This window comes from Polyodon spathula, chromosome 30 (genome assembly GCF_017654505.1).
Source record: "Polyodon spathula isolate WHYD16114869_AA chromosome 30, ASM1765450v1, whole genome shotgun sequence".
Lineage (NCBI taxonomy): Eukaryota > Metazoa > Chordata > Actinopteri > Acipenseriformes > Polyodontidae > Polyodon > Polyodon spathula.
In genome coordinates this window covers 5,007,834-5,033,404 of record NC_054563.1, presented here as the reverse complement: position 1 = coordinate 5,033,404, position 25,571 = coordinate 5,007,834, and the positions used below count along the sequence as shown (strand labels likewise).

Here is a 25,571-nt window from a genome sequence, read left to right as displayed (position 1 = left end):
AATAATAATATTTTGAATAATAATAATAAAAAAAAATTAAAACACAGTTTACATAGGTTACAAAATTTATCAAATGCAGATTGGCACAAACAGGAAATCCATTTTTTACATAAAGGGATTATTATCATTTTTTTAAACAAATGATTTGCTGTTAAATTAAAGCCTATACATAATTCATGACACTTATGCGTCCTCTGAATTAATATAAAAAATTAAAACTTGCTTTTAAAATCGTGTTATACGTATTCACAGTCACCATATACAGCGTTCTGTTTCTTATGGATGTTTGCGTTTTACTGCATTCACTAACTGCATCCACAGTAATTCTGAATGTTTTCAATTCAAATGATGAAGTACTGAACTTGTGTTTTTGTGTCACGGCGATTGTTTGGTATAATTATTTACATACCACCTTTTTCTAGTATAAAAAAAGCGTCAGAACCTCGTTTCGACAGACCCATAACCCGCCCACTACAGCATGAACACGCAGAGCACCAATGAAGCGCCAGATCGACCAAGAATAAAACCCGCCCCACTGTCAATTTTTCTGTTGCACCAATTAGAAAACCTACTTGAAGGCAATTGTCAATCCTCTTCCTTTTTATATCCGCCCTTACTGTGGCACAGTTGGATACGCGACAGACTGCTGTCTATGGTGATAAATTTCTAAAATTAATACATTTTTTAAAAATGCGTTCAGCGAAATTTGCCACTTGACCGGTTATACGTCTAGCATATTACTCAACGTTTAAACACTTCCTTAGAGTTTATAAGTTTTAAACGTTTAAAATTATCATCCCTAGAACATTGTTAATTGAGAAAGAATGCTTTCCACCACACACACGGCAGTGAAAATTCAGCTTAAATCTGTGACATAAATAACGCATTTAAAATAAACCATGTTACAAATACGCGAGGTGTAATAAACCGGGGCCATGTTGGACTTGAGACCTTGGTGATGGAAGAGACCTTTACGTTATTTATTTATTTTTTTAAATAACAGGTGATTCAACCTCCCCAAGCTGTCAGATCGCATATCTGAAGCCCCAGCTGTTTTCAGTTATGTTTCTTGGGCTGTTGTGTGATATATCATCGCCTGCACCTGGACCAGGAAGGTCAGGTTTCTGGAAGACGGGACCACTTCAGCAGTATTGAGAATGTCACACAAATAACCAGCACAGTAAGACACAGCCATGTGTGCAGATTGGGGGTGAACAGCATGTTTTTTTCCTCCAGTGTTTATGGTGAGGTGAGTTACTGTACTTCGTGAAATTAATTTGCCTGTGCTCCATTTTCCAAGCTCTAAATACTGATAGTTGGTATAACTATAGTAAAATCAGAACAAAAAGGGGAGAAAAAATCAATTTGCTGCTTCTACCAAGTCAAAATAATTATATACATAGCAGCTACATGGGTCATGACACCAGGAAGTCCGAATCTGCAGATAACACAATTCCTTGGAAATCACAGAATTTGTAGTGTACCATAGATTTGCCTTATTCCACAGCTACATCGCCATTATAATTAAAGACTGGAGTTAAGGCTTTGAAAATATGAGTCTCATGGGATGTGACGTTTTTATTTGTCAGTTTCTAAAGATTTTACTGACAGAGAATGCTGGATATATTACATTGGAAGTACTCAACCCACTGTTTAATAGGATTATGTTTACCTGATTTACATTTGTATAAGCCATTATTAATATAAATACTAAACACTTAAGAAGCTCCACAGATGTCTACTTAAAATGTCCGCAATTTTTTTTGTCTATTTTCCAGCAGAAATGGACTGCCTCTAGACATAATGTCTAAAGGGTTGAGAAACTGAAAACCAAACAGGTCAATTGGTTTACCATCACAATGCAAGCTATGTTGTTTCTGATCAATTCTAATTCTTTATGCAGCCAAGGGCATTTTATCCGAGAAAGTCAATGACGCCAATTTACTGCATTGCTTTTAGAGACCACTGTTTAATAGGACCCTATTATGATATTGTGTTACATGCTCCCACTAAGGATCTTGAGAGCTGACTGTCTAAAAGCATTGATAACCACAAGTCTATCTTGGCGACTATGATGGTCTGCCATCTCAGTGCTGCTTTCACAGTAGATGCAGATTATTAATGTTGCATGCATTGATGGTTCTGTTAACATGCCGGTCTATCTGAAGTATACCAATGTCAGCAGTGTCCAGTTTTACATGAGAATTCTCCCTTTCTAAAAAAAAAAAAAAAAAAAAAATAATACACTGGGTTATTTTCAATTGATCTAAACACTGCCTGCAAGAAATTATTACAATAGTGCCCTTTGTGTATAAAGGCTCTAAAAATCAAACACCTTACAGTGCATGTGCACCCCTTAGCATAGTGGATTTACATTTGCAGAAATATATACAACTTCACCCAATTAAATGATGCAAGTATTTAGATATCCACTTATTTTAAGAAATTTAATTGACCCGTGTTTTAAATAGTCATTTGTAAATATACAAATCTGTTGACCATGTAACAGGAAAAATGCGTTCAAAACCTGCATTGTTGTACTGTACACATCAATAGCCGAGCCAAACTTACATAGTCTGTGCATTTTTCTGCACAGAATAACTGAATGGCTCTTTGTATAAGGTGCACTATGGTGGAGTGTGACAGAGATCGAACGATTGTTGGTGTTAGATCTCCTTCCCGACCTGTGAGGGCACTATGTAAAAGGAACGGAGTACCCTTAACTAAATGGCCTTCATTTAGGAAGGAGGCTGAGCTACAGCACCCAAGTTCAATGACTCGGACGGGAGACGTGGTGCATCCGAGGATTGGAGGAGCGGATGCGCTCGTTAACCTAGGGGTCATGAGCGAGGGTATAAATAGGGGCGTAGTGAAAGTGATCTTTTCCTTTGTATGTGGTTACCAACAACATAGAAGTCGTCCCTGTTATTTGTGAAAGAAACTGAGTGTTTGTTAGTTTTGTCTTGTAACGCTGTTTGTTTGTATTGTCCATTTCAAGATAACCAACAGGATCCGGAGCTGCAGCCGCAGGCCAGCATCAAACCCAGATATCACCACTCACTTTTCAATGAGTAACTGTCTTTTCACCACGAGCACTTAATTCACACACTGTAGCAACTGTGTCTGTGTTTTGTGTGGGTGAGAAAAGACTGGACTTTTGGTTTTGGGTCAAACCCGTGAGATTTACAAACAGAAGTGATACACGCCACGGTACCACTTCCACCATTATTATTGTTTACAGGTTTTGCCATAAGGCTCTGGGCATGATAAATCATTTAATAAACACCACTGCACCTGTAAATCATTGTCTCTGTGATTAATCCACTCTGCACTGCACTCACCTGCACGTACTCACCACTTTGCCACAGGAAGGATACTTCGTTTTGGGTAGGCCAATATTCAGACAGTTCCCAAATGTTGGCCTTGTTGTACCTCAAGTTTATAAATAAATAATAATACACAACACAGAGAAGATTGCCATAGATTAATTAATTAATTAGTTGGAAGACTATGGCTGAATTACCTCACAAAAATTGTTTTGGGAATGTTTACTGTGGTTATAGTATTAGGGACATGGTTCTGCATAATTTAGGTGAAGTTAGTGGGGTTAAAAATATTCATCTTTTCTTTCAATGTCCACAGTATATCTGAACATTTCAAATTCCACTACTAAAATGCTTTGTAATACATATCTTTACCTGTGGAATCAATGGACATGTGAACACACCGAAAACAAACACACTAAGAACACTAAAAATTAGAAGAAAAATATTTATTTATAGCAGCAACATAAGTACTAAATTCTAAACTTTTTTTACAACTTTTTTTTTTTTTTTTTTTTTTTTAAACAAAGATTACAAACAAACAAGAGCCACTTTAAACTACTTATTTTAGACAAACGCAACCAATTTTCATATAAGCGATTTCAGCTTGTTGTTATTTTATGGTTACACAGTACAATCCTACAATAAATTAAAGTACTTCATGTAATCATTTAGAAATGGTTACCTGCAAACTAATTCAGTCCTAGTTTGTCAGGTTACCGTTTTAGAATTATTTTACAGGAATACATATAAAAGGCACCGCAAATGTATGTTTTAAATTGTACATTCAAAACATATATTAAAAGGTCACTCCACCAAATTTAATAATCTGGATACAAGAACCACTTTTAAACAGTTCAAGTGTTTTTATAAATAGATTTGAATAAATGATTGTACTAAAGTGTAATTGAGAGCTCAGTTGGAATGAAAACCATACCTACTGCAAGTACAGGCTTTTAGCTTCAATAACGCAATATTGATAACCACACAGTTCAAGTAGTTTTTGTACAGTATGCAGTACAATAAATAAATAGTAACTGCTGACACCATTTACCATGTTCTCTTGGGGCTATGTCAATTCAGACCCACAAAGAAAGTCTGGTTTCCCCACCACCCTCTTTCACAGCTGTTATACTGACCTCTATAGCCACACATTTATTGCATTCTTCAACGTGCACGTTTTTAAAAAAATTTTACACTGTCATTTTGAACAAATAATGCATCTATAAACATACTGTAAAATGCATTTGTTAACGAGAATACTGACTTCTAGAAGACTTATCCTAAGGATTGTCTACAAGCTTGCACCCACACTGTGTTTACGTTTGGATATTTGTTTCAGTGAAAGCTTGTGACTCATTGCTTGTTGAACTGATCCTCAAAACCCTTGAAATTACTCTCTGGCTATTAAAAGATCTATGAGCATATTCATTTGCATTGTGGCTTATGATGTGGTTGGCTATACACTGCTTAAGTGGTTCAATATTATTATGGTTCTGTATAGCTATCATTCTGATATAGATTATAACAGGGGGTCCACGCTTCTCGACTCAAACCAAGCATGTGCAAGTCAAAATACAATAAGAATAAAGTCAAACATGACCCTACAGTACTTTTACTGCTATTTGAACTCAAGTTTTACATCCCTTTTGGGAAATTAAGAACAGTACTCTACCAAAATCGAGAGTGGGAACACATTTTTTCCACTACAATTTTAACAAAAGTAAGACTATATAGTCAGTCATTTAAACTGACTTCCGGTTAAACTCCTGTTTTCTGGCAAAAAGAAACGTTCAGAACAGTAGTTGCTGTAGTTCCTTGTGTTGCCACCAGATGGCACTGGAAACATGAAATTATTCAATGCAGCAGTTTCCAGAAACATAATGAGAAAACAAACGTATGTCAAATGAAAACATGGACTGCATTTACTTAAATTAAGTTACTCAAATGCAGCCTTTAAAAAAAAAAAAATATATATATATATGATTTAAGTCACAGAAAAACAACATCATAGCATCCCCCTTTCACAATACTTGACAACTGGAAGGTGTCAAGTAACAGCAGTATAATGCCAATTATGCAAAAGTTTATTTAAAAATGATTCCTTTAATGCAGCAAATTAAACATTCTGTATTGTGCAAGCTATTGAGTTGTTTTATTTTCTGGGTTTGTCACATCACTCACGTCTTGTTGTGAAACTCAAAATTCGTCTGCAGCATCAGTAGTGAGCGTTTCAACTGAAAAATTAATACAATAAGTGAAAAATATTTCAGTGAGACGAGCAGCTCTTGGATCAAGGCAGCTTTTTCTAGTTCCAAGTGACTATAACGGAACTAAAGTGGCTGGGGTGAGTCATCTGGTAATTAGCTGTGCATGAAGTGACTTTTGAAAGTCATTTGATTACTGTTATGCCTAGCAACAGAGGTTAGTTTATTAATGTTCGCAAGGGATTGCAAATATGAAGTTCAAACAGAAAATGATCCTACACATTTAAAAAAATCAGGTAAATGTGTCCATGTGTATTACTGATATGACCAATGGGTTAAACCAATGTGGCACTGAAATGGTTGTTGTTCACAGACCACCACAGGGATCTTTGAAAATGCTACAATACTGCTGAGTGACAACTAAAGACACTCTGTCAAAGCTTGTGGTCGGTACCACTGATATGATCAGAGGTTAAAACAGTATTGAAACAACTAGGACAATAAAAAAAGCTGTATTCCACATAGGTCATGTGTTGAGGCAAGCTGGAGACTTAAATTAATACTCATATATAATAAAATTACTTTTACCTGTTCCAGCAGGGCTATAGATTCTTGAAGCACAATTTTCAACCTAGCAGTTTTTGGCAGTTTCGAATTGATATTTGGAGTTGAACTGAAAAAATAAACATACAAATTAAAAAACAAACAAACTATGGTTTCAGCACAATGTGTTTAAAAAGAAGTTTTAAAATCTAACATCTTCAGCTCCTGAATTACATTTAATACTAATCCATGACGATTTTTCTCACTTTAAATTATTTTTTTCTGGGAATCTGAGCTTGTTGGATATGTGCATCCTACGTGCGACGTCCTCTATAGCCCACAGCTTGAAGAACAAAATCAAGTTCAGTAGAGTCAAAATGAGAAGGCTAAGAGGACAAAAAAAAAAAAAAGTATATTAGAAAATTGTGCAAGAATAAGAGATCCAACATTATATATTTATCTACTCATAAGAGGTTAGATGACATTTGATAATGGCAATTCAAATATAATCCTAATTTTCAAACAAAGAACAATTTAATCTGATAAATCTTTTTAGGGTTGGTGTTCTTCATAAGAAAAATGACTGCTTCTCAAACTGTTCTAGTTCCAAAAAGTAACCCCTTCCCTGCCACAACCCCCCCCCCCCCCCCCCCCCCCCCCCCCAAAAAAAAAAACACTGATATAAATATATAAACTTTTTCTGCAGACCAAATAAACAAGCAAACAAACAAAATAACTTACATAACACTCATTGATAGTAAAATTTTGGTGAGGTTATATTTCTGTGTCTTTTTCAGATCCAAGTTTACTCCTGTGAAACAGAAAACACAATTTAAAAACATTCAGCAATAACATTCCTGTTTACAGCGCTTCTCATTTACAAGGGCATTATGGCATAAAAGATAAATGAAATTACAATGAAATCTGGATAAGGATTTTGGACAGTAGTTTTGAGGATACATGACGAATTCCTAATGTTTAAAATAGTCATTTATAATAACATGTATAAACTGCACTGACTTGAATATTCCTCACTGCGCTCTGCTCCAAGGTCCCCAGCTGAGAACTGTTTCGGGGACTGTTTGGACAGACGGTCCAACAAGGAGCGGCTGTACGTCCTCCTTCGCCTCCGCAACGCGCCTGGCTTGCTGGGGTCTGCAGTGCTCTGGTTCAGATGAGCCTCCTCCTTCAACAAGTCAGACTCTGTAGGGGGGAAATAAGCCTGATGAAGATCAGCATTCTGAGCAATAATGCAAACAAACACCAACTGCCTAACAGTGGGGCAATAATGGAATTCCCAGTTATCGTTACTGGATAACATTGGATAACATTTCCTTACATTTTGCTTTGCCTCCTAATGATTGCTACTTTCACCTAAGTTAGTAGTCATTTGAAAAAAGAACATGATGTGGCTAACAGCAGGAAGCATGGCCACAGGGGTACTATTACATTTTACACAGTTTCCCAAACAGTGAAAATATGAAGACAGTAAACGGTTTATGAAATATGAGCAAGGAAATTATGGTGGATTTACAAGAACATATAAGCACCCCTTATGGGAATGCTTAATAAGCAGACAATCAATGTAAAGAGAGACAGGCATATCAATTATACCTGCACACCTGGTGTGTGATGGAGAGTTACGATTTTGTGCTTGGATCAGACATTTTACCAGGGAGTAAAAACAAAATGCTGACGCCTCGCTCTGCTGCACTATCACTTGTATGTCAAAATCATGGGGGATGAGGAAAACTGTAGTTGGTTTGTGTGGGAAAATGAATGACTTGTCCAAATGTTAATAAAGCAATCAAACACATCCACTGTAAAACTCACACAAGCACAAAAAATAACTTGCTGCTTGAGCAGCACACAGAAGACGTCAGAAGTTGCCTAGCATTGACACTTAGCTTGTGCTTTTTTATATTTGTCTTCTTAAGACCCTGCCTTACAGTGTACTGGGTGATACAAAATGCCGATGGCACATAGTTTGTTTTGGGGCTGTTTAATTAGATTTTATAAAAAGGGTGATGTGGGCAAAACCTACCTAAATGTCTGAAATAATCTTCCAGACCACTCCAGGAGTTCTTCTCAATGAAGGATTTAATCAGACCCCATGGCTGCTTCTTGTATTTAACATCAGTTGAAACTCTGTAAACCCAAAAAGTGAGTTGGTGACCAACTTTTCCATCAGTTTCAAATTCTAATTAGAAACAAAGGCCAGATCTTTGGAACTTCTTTACGTTGTACCAATATCTGTTAGAAAATACATATCACATTCTGTAAACCTACTTTTTTGATGAAACAAACACCTGCAACGTGTCATTTATATCCTTGACTGGGTGTATGTGTGTTCTTTGTTCAAAGTAATGTACTTACATTTGTAAGCAATCTTTAGCCTAGACGAGAAGGTAGAAGTGAAGGGGTGGAATCCAAGTGCAAAAACACACACATTAAACTGTTTTACCAAAACCTGTTGGTACTTTCACAGAATCCAACAGTATTTGGGTGATGGCATCAGAATGCTACTGCACTACTGACCTAACTCCACTCAAAACAGACCAGTAAACCAATTTATGTATGTCCATATACAGCATATGTTTTTTTCAGTACAAGACAAAAACTGTGTACTACGTGTGCAAGTAGTTGTCTTGGCTCATCTTTCTGTAAAGTCACCAATGCTGAAAGAGTTCAACATATTTCTTGTGCAAGTAAACCAGGAACAATGCAATGCTTGTACATTTAATTGATCTTCAGTTCCCTTTTTTATATAAATGTAGTGCTTACAGGCAAGAAATGCACTGTGTAAAACGCAAACAAGATTCAATAGTAACCTACACTTTTTTGAGCCGATTGTGTCAAATGAGTTATCACTATGGTGAAAAACCAGTGTTATGTATCCTTAGTGGGGCATAATAAATAGACAAACCATACTTAAGCAATAATTTGCTGCTAAAAGATTACAAAGTCTCATTTTACTTTAGAATTTGGAAAGTTGCTCTCCCGATTCACTGCGCTTAAACAAACCCTCACCTTTGTTTTGCTCAACAGTCTCAAATACCTGACTCAATCTAGACATTTCAGCTTTTTACTTTTGGGGTTGCCTCCATGGTTGCCATAGTGATGGAATTTCACATACTACTGGAATCAAAAGCAGTAGTGCATTATGACATTCTCTATGGCAAAATAGCGATCTGATAGGTTATAAAGATTGTGATGGTGTGTAATTTAAGGCCTGTCATGAACACCTGGTACACTTACCGTAACCTGCACTTGTGTTTAGAGGTTCGAATGATGCAGTAACGGTTTGATGTGTAAAAATAATCATGGTAGGGCACATCGTGGGTTACCACTTCAGCGTCTACGAGATAATATTGTCCTTGCTGACTATCTTTGTGCAGGGTCTGAGAAAGAAAAGGCATTAGTGTTTTTTACAATAAAAACAAAGCCCACCTCCGGAACAATGTGGCTGAAAACATGCATGTGCATATTATACATAGTTACAGACACTATACATACATTGAGAATTATTTTCTTGTAACAGATGTCTAAGTTGATATATCAACATTAAGATTTCCTTTTTTTATCTAAACAAACAATAGTAACCTATAATCTGTAGTGAAACCAGTTTTAGCACCCAAATGATATGCCATTATGCATTCAGGAAGAAAGAGAAACACAGACAACTGCAAATGCAGTTATTGTCATTCAAAACATTTCTTACTATTCTCGACAACTGAAAGGCAATAACAACGTATGCTTATAATGAACCAAAAAAATAAACAGATAGATAGAGATATATATCTATATTTCAGGGCAAGTAATTACACACATTCCTTGGCATCTTGCTGTATTCCTGTAGGAAGTGTATTTTTACCTCAAGAATAACTAAGCATGGAATATACATATTTTAAAACTGCCCTGACTTGCAGTACAAGACAGCTGAACCCTCTCTGTGATATTTTATGTTCCTTTACCAAGCAACCACTGCTAAATGTACCCAATCCTAACAGAAACAATGGGTAGCCATCTTCTGCAGCAGCTTTTGATAACTAACGACTTTGACTGAGAACATTGTGTAAGGCTTACACAGTTTCAAATGGCTGTAGTGGGAGAGTACACAGTGTGAGGAGGTGTACAGATCAAGAGGGATAGTGTAGCTGTTTAGTCTTGCTTACAGTCTCACTCATGTTTCTCTCTCATTCTCACTTCCAGTATCCCCTACATAAAGTCAACCCACAATCAACATACGAGAGCCATGTCTGTGGTTGAAAGTATCACATGCAGCAGCTAGAACAGAGTTCACAGAGACGGTGAGAACCAGCGAGGCAGTGTGCTGCACCAGATGAAACACAAATGTATTTGGGTATGAATACCATCTGTATAAATGACATTTTCCAGCAGAAAGACAGTGCAAGTGCAAAAATTATTTTCCCTTCTGGGGATGAAAATTGAAAGCGAAGAGCCTGGAATAAAAAATGCCAGGCAAATTATGTTTTCTTAGAATGTTTTCAGGTCTGCAGTGCTGAAAGACTTAAATCTGAACAAGGCACACCACCTGCAATTCTGTTGCTGTTGAGAACTTGCCAATGAGAGGATTCGAGATAGTGATGGTGTAATTCAGTGTTTTTTTCTGATTTTTACTATCGTCCCTCACCCACGGACTGCTCACCAGCCCTACATGGACAAAAGAAAAATGTTAAGTGTTTTTGCAGGGTACTGGAAGGGCCAGAACGTTAAAAAAAAATAAAAAATAAAAAAATCCAATCAAAATGATTAACCCCTTCAATGTTTTATTATATACTTTTGTTTCTAATGAATCAATTGCATTAACACTGAAAAAACTAGAAAAAAGACCCCCCCATACAAGCAAAGAGTTGGCAATAAGTACTATTAAGATGTACACCAACTGCTATGTTACAAATTACCAGCTGCAGGAAAACACCAACCTGTAATTTTTCTCTCTTGCATGAACCGCTGTATAAAGTGGGAGTCAGTAAACAGGAGTTCAAACATCTTCTCTGCACTAATATGAAATATCCGGTTGATATACAATCTTCCTTGTACATCGTTAGCAAAGAGTCCCTCTTCTGCTAATAAAGAAAGAAAAAAAAACAGTTTATAGTTTTGTAGTAAGAGACACTTACTTGCCAAAAATGTGAACTGGCTAGCTAATATGGGTCTAGTGGACCACTTGACACATCACGACAATGTGCATATATTGCAGATTTGGGGGATCCTCCAAGTTTGACCAGTTGATGTAAAATATGTAGCCAGTTCAAAATTCAGTGCAATCAGTTATGTGGTGGGAACACAACCAAGGGATTTCCTGAATCTGCACTCTGGAAAGGGGTTGTGTGAAAACACTCCAAAAGGAAGAGTCAACAAAACCCTTTTCCTAGCTGCTCCCAAACTATGTTCATGTGTTCTTCTTTACACACATCTTAATAGTGAGCAGTCAAACACAAAAGTTGCCAGACCCATAAATGATCACCTTCTTCATTGACATCAGAGCCGCTCCTGTCTGACAACAGATCTTCATTTCCATTGAGATCTAGAGAAAGTGCAGGATCATTGGCATTCCTCTCGGAGGTCATGACTGGGCTCCTGCCAGCATGATTATCTCCAAATACCTCCTGAACACAAGCAGACAAAAACAACTGTTATCCTGAGCCCTATATTATTCTGTCCAATGCAGTCTTGCTGTCATATAGTGATTGAAACTGACTTGCCACAAGGAGATGCAGCCATCTAACATGGCATGTTAGACGTTTGTATGACAATTAACAAAATTCTGTTCTAGTTGATTTACTTTCTACAGACAATATCATTAGAAGTACCACTCTGTTGATTTAAAACAGTCATCTTTTTTCTTTATTCTAAGTCTATCCAATTACTGGAATACACAATAGGAATTAGTTAATTGTTTTAATTTAACACAGGTTTTAGTGCGAAATAGAGGATCTGACTCATAATTGATATTTTTGGGGTTCACTACATTAGAACAAAAAAATAAAAAATAACAATGTGACACAATAAAAGGATTTTGACATATTTCGTTTTTTTCAGTTGAGTATTTCTTTTTTTTTTTTAAACATACCTCAAATTCTAAAGCTTGTATCTTGCTTCTCGTTATTGTACTGTACTGCAATACGTAACTGGAGATATAACAAGCTATATCGTTTTCTAACCCATTTTAAATGCATGGGTGTTACACAATTCCTAGTGAACCGGAGGCTTAGGGCTGCCCTCCCCGAACTGCCATCCTCAAAAAAAAAAAAAAAAACTTTCAACTTGAGAAGCTGTTCCCATTTTTTATATTTCATTAACCCAACCAATTGGTAACTGGGCAGAATTCATAAACACAGATCTAGATTTATGAAAAAACACATAAAAATCAAAAGCATACACCAAATGTAACCTTAAAACATATTTACTTAAAATAATATATTTTTCACCCTCAGTTATATCGCTATACCGTTGTGCTGTCAAGCTAACGCGTTCAACAACACCAACAGACAAAGTGTTTGGGTTTTTGCTTTTGAATCCCCAGGGTGGCAGTATGGTGGTAGGATATTGAAATAAGCAGACAATGCGTAATGATTTGTTAAAAACTGTAATAACCAGCAACTCAGACTCCTACTTAAATATTCAGAGACGACTGTTGTGGTCTCTTACACTGCCATCCCAATTGTTTGAACGGTCACAGGAGGGGGTGGAGCTAGACAGCAACTTGGATGATGACCCCTAAGATTGGTGCGTACCAAACCATTTATGCTGGTACTCAGGTGAGAACCTAATGTTAAAAGCTATTGTGAACTCCCGACTATAACTGAACTCTATACAACAGAAACATTCCTCTGTTTTTCACATTTGTTTACATGTTACCCATTCTCCAACAATAAACAGGGTCAGAGCTTAATTCTGAGTGACATTATAAAACTGTATCTTGGAAACAGAACTGTGCAAACCCTATTTAACGTTTATACATCCACATCCTAAGGGTGAATTGTGACAAACCTTACAATGCTGTGCAGAAAGAAAACTAACAAACTTATTTTAAACTGAACAGTTTAAAATAATCACATTTACACATTTATGAAGACGTGGTTAATTGTGAATAAATATGTTATTATAAATGTTACATTTTACACGCAGTGTGATTCAACAGAAACCATTTTTTTTAAATACGACTAAAGATCACCAGAAAATATTACAATTAGCTTTTTAAATACCCAGTATCTCACTTCAACCTTCATAATGCTGTACGTGCATTCTCTTTCAATTATAAACAATTTTATCTTGTCTGAATAAGTCTGTGCTTTGTTTTGCCATTTTCTTGTTTTCCCAATTCAGAAACCCATGCCTCCTGCTAGGTTACCTGAATGAATCCTTTGTACATTTTATACACAGAATGCTGGAAAGACAGCTAATGACAGCATAATGACAGCATAATGACCAGACCTCTTGTCAGTTACAGGGTACAAGATGACAACCAACACTGGATCCGACATCAGCTTGCAACCAGTGGTCTTGGTATTTAATTTACTGTATACAATTACCATTACAGTAGTCATTTGTCAAAAACAAAACTACATTTTAACAGTGTCTAAAAATACAAAAATAAAAGAATTCTAAAACCTAGAGGCCATTGAGTTCATCTACTGACTTAAATCAGGGTGTGATTGGCTGCTACCTAACTGGAAAGAATGCAGATGCCAATCAAGGGACTGCAGGAAAACACATTAAACACCACCAAGCTTCACAGATCAGAGCTGCCCAACCTAGTTGCATTGAATCAGTACCCATTTTTAATGTTGCAAGTCACCACATCACTCCAACACACCCATTGTGTGTATTCCATTTAAACTTGAATCATCATGGCTTGAACTCCAAAAAAACAGACTTCTTACCAGTGTTGAGGTTCCATTTATTACCACTGGTGTTGTGGATAATCCTATTTCTCCCTCAGCTGGACTGCTTGCATCCTCTATTGGCATTTCTATCAGTGGGATTTTAAGACTGCTCCGTCTCTCTTGTTTAAGAGAAAATTCATCACTGGTGTGTGTTGCTGAAACCCTGAAAAATAAGAATGCACAGTAAAATTGAAAGCAGAAATAAAGTCTAGAAAAGCTAGAAAAGCTAAAAGCCTAGAAAGACTTTATACATCACATGCTTGTGAGTTGTGACCTGCCTACCCATAACAGTTACAGTATTTAATGATCCACACATACAGTATCTGGTGGAGTTTCACAACAACTAACACAATTTTTACATGCAGTGGATTGGTAAGTGACAATGTGTTCACAGTTAAAGAGAAAAAAAGATACTTTACAAAAATGCATCTTGTATTGAACTCATATACAGTACATACAGACACTGTTTGTCATGCTTTACCAGTTCCATGCTTAGGTTGTATCACTGGCAAACCATGCTAAACTACTAGCAATACTGAACTACAACTAATTTGTTCTGCACTCCTAAATGAAACAGTCAAGTTAAGACCAGTTTTGTGAACAGGTTTTTTGACCACGAAAAAGTCGGTCACTAAAACCTATATCTACAGCATGTAGAATAACAAAGGCACACACATATTTTGCAAGCAGTTCCTACATAACTGCAGCAAGATCACACACAAACTCCAATTTAAGAAAGCAGTTCCCAAAGTTCTATACATTATGGACTTACATTTTTTTTGTGGAATAACAAACATCCACATGCAGTAAACAATTTGCACAAAAGAAGGCTTAGCAAGTTCCCTCACCCTGGGCAAGCAGTTCACTGTCTATTTACCAAACTGTAAAGCGACACACAGAAAGCCAGACTGATAGATAAAACAGCCTCCATATACCCCAGATTAGAATACATTATATAACCTGTGCTATAGACGGTCCTTAGCAAGATTCACCACAATCTGACAAGCACTTCACTAAATATATGCACAATTCTAAACTGACAAGAGTCAGACAATATACAAACAACTTCCATAGGCTCAAGATTATAATACACTGTAATAATTGCGCTAAAGAGGTCCTTAATAAGATAGCTGTACAAGCGACTCTCTAGATATATGCAAAACATATACTTATCCCCACCTCCACTATATTCCCTTGCCCGGCTAGGGATAATTAAAGTAAATCACAAGCTTTAGTGGGTAATGACCCCCTGCAATCTTTTGGTTTTTCAGCTTTTGTATTTGTAGCTCATTTTTGTGTACTGTTACAGTGAAACCCTTTTCAGGGTAAGCATTGTTATTTGCAACTATAACACTGAATAGTACAAAACAAATAATTATTCTACAAATCATTTACGTGGTCACGTGGTCAATGGAAAATCAAATTCAATGAATATCACTTACCCACTTCGATTGAGGTTTTCTGTGGATAACTGTAAGCTCTCCATTTCTTCGTTATTTAACCCCAAATCTCTCCCATAATTATGCTGGACCATGTGCCAAAAGTCTTGCTTTGTCAAATTCTAGGAACAAATAGGCAATCGTTTTAAATTTGAACATTAATTGTACGTGCTCCCTGACCATGCCGCAAGCCATTCCTGGCTCGTCACCTTTTGACTTCTTTGTGGTTATCAGGTTATTGCACAATACAATTACATGAAAAGTGTGTGAGAGGGGGAGGAGAGCAAAGTACAACAAATGTGACATGAAAGAACAGCAACACCGCGCTACAGTACAACAAGCAGTACTGTGGACAAACACAACAGTGTTTCAAGTCCATTAGTTAACCTCTGATCACATGAAAGATGATACGGATTCTGAAACCGATTGTAAATCCATACACACATTCTGCCTTCACACAGATTCCTGTTTTTCATTTACATTACCGTATTTACATATTCGTAATCTATTAGTTTATTATAGCAAATCAACGCCAATAACAATAACTGTCATGTGTTGAATGTGTTTAAAAAAAAAAGGTATTATTACAAAAGTATGTAATGACTTCATCTAGCTAGCTATCATATATATATATATATATATATATATATATATATATATATATATATATATATATATAATGTTAATGTTAATGTTAATGTTAGAAGTATTTTATTGAGTACGGTTGGGTGCTGAGCCGACTGCACGCAAGGTCTGAGTGTTGGTTGATAACAGCAGCAATACCTCCCGTCCAGGTCTTTCTTTGTTACAAGTGTCATTTTGTTAAATAGAAACCTGACCATGTTCTAAATCATGTAAATATACCAATACACCAGTAATGGAAGAGCACTCCCGAATAGGAGTTTACTACCCCTGAATTAAACCTTACCTACGTACCGCCTACCGTTAAACACACAAACAATAATAACATAAACAGGCATTTAAATCGTGTCAAAAATGTACCCCAAGTACAATACTTTTATTTATTTATTTTTGGATTTTCAAATTCAGCAACCACTTATTTTCTGTCGGTCTGTCTCGGTCTCTAAATGGTGTAGTATTTCGAGGAAGTTCGTGCTTATCTAAAAGTCTCAGTTGACAAATGTAGAATTAATCTACTCATTTAAATGAACTGTCAGTCTTACCTGCGGCCGAGCTTCTTTGTTGAGTAAAGTTACATTAACCCACAGCTTACTGCAGAAGTATGCGAGTTTAGGAAAGTTGTTTGTTTCAATCTAGAAGACGCGTAATTGCAGCCCCGCCCTATCTTTCACAAAGGTAAGTTTTTAAAAAGACAGCTTCCCTTTTACAAATATGACGTAGACTGCTGTTAATTTGTCGTTATGTGTATAATTAAGATGAAACTCAGGAACAAAACACGACAGTTACTCGGGGTGTGAAGACACAAACTGAAGGTAGTCACCATGTCGAGGCGTGACGGACATTTACAAAAAAAATAAAAAACAAAAAAAACATCTTGGCCACGAACAAACAAAACGGAAGTTCTATACAATTAGGTGCGTGTGTGTGCGTGTTAGACGTATTTACTGATAACTTTTGCAACGGTCATGTGGACAAGTTCCCGACCACGAAGGCTTTGGAAATGTCTTGCAAACTGTGAACTCTGTCAGGTACATCTGTCCCCATATTTCATACATACATTATTTTATTTGACACGTCATGTACGTGCATATACTGTAATTTCCCTTGATTGTTGTTTAAAGCTGCTAACATTTAAATACACACAACATTCAGCAAGTGCTGGTTCAACTTAGTCATACATCTAGAATAACGCTTTCCTCCTAAATCACTACATTTCCTTTGTTGTTGTTGTTAACAGATAGATCCCTTGTTCATTTGAAATAAATGCTGAACACAAATGGCAGCAGGTATTTCTAAGGACAAACCAGTTCTGCAGGTGTATTATATCACCTTTTGACAAACTGCCATGAATATCCGAGTAAACAAGTAGTTCCTGTTATATCCTCACCTACTGTACTATATTTGGATGTCAAAACCAGTCCTACAAGATTGCTGTTGCAATGCCTTAAAATACTGTAGAAGTCACTAATGCATATCTAAAAGACTGATACAGCCTGCACAGTCTGACTGACTACGCTTTCCTGTCCATATTTTAGATTTGGTTATTTTTTTAGACACTGCAAGAGCTTGTAACTCAGGTTTTTTTTTTTTTTTTTTTAATTGAACATTTTAATGTTATAGTGCTACTTTGTGATGCTATGTTCATTTATTATTTTGTGTTGTTTCACACCGGGCACTGCAATTTCGTACAGAGATTATGTAAAGCCACATATTTTGTAAATGTAGCGACTTTTTTTCTAGCGTTTTTCACCTAGAAATGCGAAACACACACACACACACACACACACACACACACACACACACACACACACACACACACACACACTTTTACTTTACGCCCCCTGGGCACTAACTCAGCAGAATCCTGAAATATAGACACTTATCTGGAGTAGGCAACGAGAGTGGAAGAGCAGCTCTTTTACAACATGAAGTATATATATATATATATATATATATATATATATATATATATATATATATATATATATATATATATATAGACACACACACACACACACACACGGTATATTTAAAAACACAATACTTGAGCAATAAGAGCAAAACAGAATAAATGTGAAAAGAAATTACTTTTTTCACTTAAGAACCATTCAGCCTTTAATTGCTTGTCTGGTTCCTAGTAGCTGATTGACCCAAAACTTGCATCTCAAAGCATCCCAATGATTCAGCATCTGCTACATGGCTTGGTGACTCATTCCATACTCTCACCACTCTCTGTGTAATAAAAAGTCTCCCATCCTCTGTCAACTTTTGTCCTGGTTGCTCGCAAAGATAAATTATTTCCAACTGAAGTGGCTCCTATGACTTGGCAGTATGATTTAATATTGGCAGTTATTTTCAATGTTATAATGACAATGTTATTTGTCATTTACAGAATGTAATAGTTGTATTATATTCAAAGCCTCTGTACATTCATTTACTAAGCATTTGTTTGATGCCAAATACTGCAGCATGACCATGTTCTGTGAGGTAAGGAGCTGTGTATTTGTCATCGGAAAAAGTTTTTTGGTTTTTTTTCTCTCCACTGTGATAACTTTGATATCAATGCTGATTTTTTTGTTTTTATGTATTATTATTTCAACATTAAAACAGTATTCTCAGCAGCTGGATGTAAGAATCTTGTTAATAAGTATTTTGTAATTGTATTATCTTACCTTATTCAGTAATGCATTTTGCCACACCCGGAAGATACTGAGGTAGCTTCTCTCTCTGGTAGCAAATGATGTAAAGAAAAACTACAGGCAAACAGAGGAGACACATTCACCAATTCATGAATAAACCTAACAACCCTTTTAATGCATTTTTTTCCAATTTTTCCAATTAATCAAAACATTTTCTCAATACCACCTACCTAATGTTATGCTCATAGAGTATCAAAAAACACAGACATGCATTAATTAGATCATAATGTTTGTAGTCAACAACCTATTATACACAGCCTTTACCACACCTTAGGTAAGTGAGAACTTAGTATCCAGTGAATTAGCATTAGCTACGTAGAAGAATGTCCTGCACATACCTTTATGATATCTAATCGTATTATACAATTAACTGTATTCAAGAGCTTCAAACACTTTAAGAAAAAAATTATGATCTTTCTAAAGAAGCTGTTAAGTAAAATCAAGTTGCTAAAATAATTCAGCTTCTCAAAAAAATGCTAATTGCTAAAAGCCTATAAACCTTTTATGAATGTTGGACAGACATATTTTTGAATGGGTGACTGCTGGTGATATTTCAAGAAAACGTAGCTTTTTGTTTATCGTGACTTGTGTCATTAACCTACATCATAGAAACCAAGGCAAAATATATAAACTAAAGACTTATACCGTGGACACTGCATTAGGAACTACTAAGTTGCAGATGCTTCAGTCAGTAAGTACAATAATGCCAAACAGTACAATGCACTGGGAGTTACATGGAATGGATTTAATGGAAGTATTTAGTGTGTGGCCACTTAAATTAGTACCCTGCCCCTTTACTGAACTTTTCCTATAAGTTTTGTGTGCTTGTCAATAATACCTTTTCATTGTTAGTCCCAATCTGAATGGCATTGGGGATCAGTCTCGCAGTCTTCTCCTTTGACATTGAGGTTACATCTTTCAAAGCTATTGCTAACTAAAGACAGGGAAAATAAATGACTTGATTCAACCTAAAGATTACAATATATTTGTATATTGTTTCTTACCTAATTGTTCTGGCACCTTCAGAGATACCACTGTATCTGAATTAACAATCATCAATGTTTCAGTTTTTTCCCAGATTCTCTAAGAAACACAAGCAGGGGTGAATGTGCTTGATGCAAGAGATATTCCCCTGATTTCCCTCTCAGGTCAAGCTTTCACTGAGGCCACCATGGAACAATAAATAACAGAGAGCATAGAGTATCTAGTTTCTGACTGCCTTTTCTGCATGACATAATGAGGTGAAGTCCACACAGAAGGAAACTCACCTTGTTTGTAATAATGAAGCATAAACTCTGATGGGACTCTAGGGAAAGTCTAGCTCCTCCTGACAGGATGCCTTTGTTACCAAGAGAATTCTGAATGACTTGAACTTAATGCAAAAAAAACTATTTAAACAAAGAGCCTCTGAGTTCCTATTCTATTCCACCTGGAATTTGTTGAAAGAAAGGTTGTTCCTAACAACACAAGAACAGTGCCATCACTGAAAATGTAATACTGAGGAAAACATTACTTGATCAGGGGCTGATGTGATATTTTGTAAGGTTAAATTTTGTCATGTACAACAGGCTAAGTTTGCATGTTACTTAAACAAATTCGTTTTGCTATTAACAAAAACAATTTTCATGCAGAACAAAAATGATTACTAGTGAGTCAATCAGTACAGTCTATCACAGAACTTGTTTACAGTCATTTTTATTGTGACTGAGTCGGATCAGTAGGAACCAATAGGAACTAACTGTACACAATATTTCCTTGACCTAGGAATCGAGTTCATCAGTTTGCATAATATCTAGAGCTCCTACCGTAGTTTCCCAGAGAATGAAGTTACTATGGAAACACAGCCAGTTCTCAGAGAGGTACAGGCGTCCCTGCAGCAGGATGTCTCTCTGGAGAGCGCAGGCATAGTCTACACAAACAAAATGTCATTCACCCAAGCATTATTCACAATCAAAATCCTCTCCTACTTCTGGGTGACGTGTCAAATATGCAACCAATTATTCTCTGTGTAAAAAGATTGGCTTAGCATCTAGAGACATTTTCAAGCAACTTTGCTGAAATTAAGAATTATTGCATTGCTTGAACTTTGCGTATGGTGAAAACTGCTTGAATTGTCTACAGTAAGTTAAAGGGTAACCTGAAAGCTGTTTGCCTTTCAATGACCTCTTTCAAGAAAAAGCAAAGGTCAAATTCGTTAATTCGGTACCCCTTCTTCCAATAAAGTTACTGTTATGTCAGTTTTACTAGGTTTTACAAGGTGAGCCACTGTCAATATCTAATCTTGACTTTAACTCTTTTAAGCAGGTTAAGTAGGTTTAATGGACGTCGGATGTAGTAGCGTTAGAGGGTGCTACAAAGCAGTGTTGAAATAATAGTAAAAATTACTTTAATGGTAACAGTTAGGTTTAGGGGTTGAGATTAGGTTTAGGGGTAGACATTAGGTTTAGATTTAGGGGTTAGTAGGCTCGTAGGTACCTACTGGACCATTCCTATGTTATGATTTTTGCTTGGTAACGTCCCAATCAATCGACTAATCTCAATCAGATCAGTTGCCATCATTCGGAGGGTTTAATTCCTATTCTGTTAAATATGATTAGAATTTGCTTCAATTACTTGGCAGAATGTTGTTAATAGCTGAACATCACTACAAAGTCATTTTGGAAGCTATGGTTGTATGTGCTGTTTAGGTAAGTTAATTGTAGTTTATATAATTTAGGGACACATATCACCCCCTATGGGTCACAGAAGTAACATAGAACATCATGTGGTGTATACCAAATGTATTTTCAGAGCAGTGCTGTGTCTTATTGCTGTTAATAAACAGCATGTATATATGTACAGTACAGACATTTGTTAAACACACTGACAAAAAGGAAAAACAGCCTATTTATTCAAAGGGATCACTTTCTTACCCACAATTAATTTCTCAGACTCCAGCATGTGTTTGAATAGTTTCTTAAATTCTTCATTTCTGTGTTTATAAGTGGTAATCGGAACCTGAAACACATAAATATTAGCATGTTAGATATTTTTAACTCCCGAGTTGTTAGACAGTGGTGTAATATCAGAACTACAATATAGAAAACCTTCTTAAACCTATTCAAATGTGTCCTAAACATGAATATAGGCCACATGCTGTGTGATGCATGGTATTATCTTTTAGAAATTGAATGCATCCAATTTATAGAGAAGAATAACTACTACTTAAAGTAGTAGACACATATTTAGATTTTTGCTGATCAGTGAATTTGGAATTTGTATGTATTTTGAAAATATGGTTTTAAAAGGCAAGAATTTTTAAAGAATGCAAAGGCTTGTGCAACCACGATAGAAAGCCTCACTCATGACTAGCCCTAAGGATAATTTCAAAGTTGTGTCTTAGATTATTTTAATTTAGAAACTCCTGTAGCAAAGTTACACAAAGTTTTGTAAGGGACATAAGAACATAAGAAAGTTTACAAACGAGAGGAGGCCATTCGGCCCATCTTGCTCGTTTGGTTGTTAGTAGCTTATTGATCCCAGAATCTCATCAAGCCGCTTCTTGAAGGATCCCAGGGTGTCAGCTTCAACAGCATTACTGGGGAGTTGGTTCCAGACCCTCACAATTATCTGTGTAAAAAAGTGCCTCCTATTTTCTGTTCTGAATGCCCCTTTATCGAATCTCCATTTGTGACCCCTGGTGCTTGTTTCTTTTTTCAGGTCGAAAAAGTCCCTTGGGTCGACACTGTCAATACCTTCCTTCTAAGAAATGTTTGTAACATATATCCCATCACAACTGCAAGTATAAAAATGGAGCCATTTGTATCAAGAATAAGTTGTAGACCTACACCAACAGTATGTATTTGTAAAAAATAAATAAATAAATAATATAGCAACTAATGAATTGCAGCATGAAAGAGGACATACTTTGGGACATTAATAATGAAAGTAGCATCTACAGTAATGACTCAGAAGCAGCCACACACAGTTTAAACAGCTACCATCTCAATTGCAAAGGAGATTTTATTCTCAATGGGACTTCCTGGTTACTATAAACAAAGGTTACAGAAACACAATAACCCTGATAACAGAAACATGATTGGCATCTAGGCAGAAAGTCTAATGGGAAAACAATAGGAGTACACTGGAACTGTTTACACAGAAGTGATAACAACAGTGGGGTACGGAACTTGCTTGTAAGGTACACACATGACTGTTATGACAATCCTAATTCATATTTGCAATGATATTTAAAATCTATGTTTCTGTTGGGCCATGTAGACTATTTGTGCAGTTAGTGTGCAGCAAAACACATATTAGCTTTTAGTCAATAAGTAACCACTTACAAACGCACACTGTGGTATACGACACTACAATCTTGAATAAGTACTGTGAACTCATGGTAAAGCATAGTTAAGAATAGTAAATCATAAAATAACTAGGTAATGCATTGTAAAACACATGGTTAAAATTGGTAAATTACATTGAACAGAATAAGCATGGGAAAGCATGGGAGACTGTTTTTTTGTTTGTTTGTTTGTTTTTCTTTATTTGTTTGCTTTTATTTAAACTGGAAGGCTATAATAACTGTAAATCTAGGCCTATCTGTAAATGGCTGTTCATACTTTAATTCTCATTCCAAACCTTGTGTTATGTGTTGGTATGAGCAATGCGTTAGAAATATAATTGCTACTGTAACCATAATAATACAGTTTATTGCTTTGTTACATTGGACAATAAGGGCTTATTCACAACACAGGGAAATAAATGGGACTAGATATGAACATTTTAAAAATGGCTTGGGAATGTCTTCCTCCTATTGGCTGCTGACATTCTAAACACGTGTGGTTAAAAGCGTACAATCAGTGGTTTGGATCACATTTCATTACAATCAGGATCATCTTGAGGAGCAGCAGTACTAATTACAGAGTGGAAAACTCATGTAAAAAAATATAAATAAACAAAAAAAAAACGGTTATTTCCGTCTTAAAAAAATACATTAAACGGCACAACTACCTAATGATCATAGTTAATAATAGTACTACCAGTATTAAACCGTTTTAGGTCGTTCGAAAACTAAAGAGAAAATTGCCGATCTGAAGCACTAGTTTCAGATTGAGTTTACGAACGCACCTGCTATAACCGATTTATTTATTTACATTTTTTTTTTTTTTTTTTTTTTTTTTTTTTTTTTTACTATTAACCACTACTGGACGTCGTGTGGCGCTGGGACAAAGGTTTTTACCACGACTAAAAATAGTCTGGCAGGGTACTGTGCCTCCATCCACCTGTCTGTGCCCTGTCTGTTTTTGGACTTACCCAGAACCCCCTGTCAGTAGACCCAGTGGACAGTGAAATCTCACGAACTAAAATATCAGAAAACGCGTTAGCTGGGCCCTGTTCTTCTTCCTCTTCTTCTTCAGCTGCTTCTTGATCTCCTTCGCGTATCGCCTAAACCAGGGTTAAGTTACACGTTTTAGTTTGACACATCATTACCTTGCGTATATCTGCTCAAATAGATATCACTCAATGTTGATGTAACACCTACTGTAACTTGTTTTTATTGTATACATTTCGTCGTTAATTAAAATTATATATGTGCATCGTGTCCGCGGAACGACTCCGAACCGTAGGCCTACTTCCAGTATTACACTGAATGGTAAATTCATATATGAAATCGTTTCATATTAGTTCATAAAACATACCTTCTGTGTGATTTTAAGGGATTCTACGAGGGACATAAAATCACATGTTTTATCATATTGTGGGTATATTGACTTGAACCAAAAGTCTATATAAAGTATGCATTATCTTAAACCACTAACGTGTCGGTGTCGCTCTCAACCAGTGTATTCCATGTTATGAAGAAACCTTACCACAGATTGCAGCTGCTCTTCGAGACACTGCAAGCTGTTATCGATGTCCATCGTGTGCACGTTGTTGCTATTATTTTCTCCTCCATCAACGCTGTACCTTTAAAGTTGCGGCTGCTATAGCAACGGAAACTCCTGCTTCCTTCGTGACTGCAACGTTCGACTTCGACAACAGCTGGGTAGCAACTTGAAAGAAGTTGTGCAGACCATAATATTATATATAATAGAAAGTCATTAGAAATGTGCTTTCTTCAAACAGCTGCTGGACATTGAAACACAATTGTATCAAGTATGGTTCCATCTTTCAAATGAAGTTAATTGACCATTATGAAATGATGATTGTTTTTACTTTATTTTTTTTATGTTCAAATAATAAAACAACCTTTTTATTATTATTATCAGCTTCATTCAGTACTTTCATTATTTGTCATTGCTCTGAATTTTTTTAATGTATTTTATTTCCGTTATTTTGAAATCTTGAATTAATTGAATACCTCCGCCTACAGTAAAGCCAGTTACTTGAATGACATTACAATCATCAATTCCCACTGAAAGCATTAGTATTTTGGGACTCTGCAGAGCAATACAGTAAAATGTATATTATCCAAACTAATTGGGACCAAGGGTTGTTCTGACAATTGAATTGTTCTGATAATTGAATTGTGACAGTAAAAATATTTAACATGATTTTCCCTTTACTGAATGTAGGAAAAAAATACAAAACCTACAGTAATGACTGTTCTGTAAATACCAGAATGGCAGCTGAGTAGCGCATTTTCTTTGTAAACAGAGCAGCAGTGCACAACACACAAGACAGGTTAACAAGGGGCTGTTCGGATAATAGAGGGGTTCGGATAATAGAGGTATTTGGATAATAGAGGTGTTTGGATAATCAATTTCACTGTTCTGATATATAGATAATACTACAATAAGAAATAAGAAGGGGATCAGCA

General features: G+C 36.1%; 1 protein-coding gene and 1 long non-coding RNA gene across 2 annotated transcripts; one reads left to right on the top strand and one right to left on the bottom strand.

Moving 5' to 3' along the window:
- Positions 1–225: 225 nt before the first annotated feature.
- Positions 226–3,035, top strand: LOC121302855. Its single transcript, XR_005947729.1, has 3 exons — positions 226–655; positions 1,004–1,249; positions 2,999–3,035. It is a non-coding gene; the product is annotated as an uncharacterized LOC121302855 (long non-coding RNA).
- Positions 3,036–3,761: 726 nt separating this feature from the next.
- gramd1c (GRAM domain containing 1c) lies at positions 3,762–24,672 on the bottom strand. Its single transcript, XM_041232597.1, has 18 exons — positions 24,622–24,672; positions 24,065–24,196; positions 21,679–21,763; positions 20,572–20,675; positions 19,605–19,700; positions 18,740–18,820; positions 15,429–15,547; positions 13,984–14,149; positions 11,565–11,706; positions 11,020–11,163; positions 10,629–10,747; positions 9,332–9,474; positions 8,118–8,221; positions 7,094–7,276; positions 6,815–6,884; positions 6,340–6,459; positions 6,119–6,203; positions 3,762–5,560 (listed from the first exon to the last, which is right to left on the bottom strand). Exons 1-18 carry the CDS (start codon positions 24,670–24,672, stop codon positions 5,504–5,506), a joined length of 2,001 nt encoding a protein of 666 aa, XP_041088531.1. The 3' UTR covers positions 3,762–5,503.
- Between the last annotated feature and the right edge of the window lie 899 nt (positions 24,673–25,571).

Coding starts and splice junctions, on each gene's coding strand:
- gramd1c (XM_041232597.1), bottom strand. CDS start 24,672: ATGGACATCGATAACAGCTTGCAGTGTCTCGAAGAGCAGCTGCAATCT. Junction 18,821..19,604: donor TTGGGACTAACAATGAAAAG/GTATTATTGACA, acceptor GTTTGCCTGTAG/TTTTTCTTTACATCATTTGC. Junction 6,885..7,093: donor GCGCAGTGAGGAATATTCAA/GTCAGTGCAGTT, acceptor TCTGTTTCACAG/GAGTAAACTTGGATCTGAAA.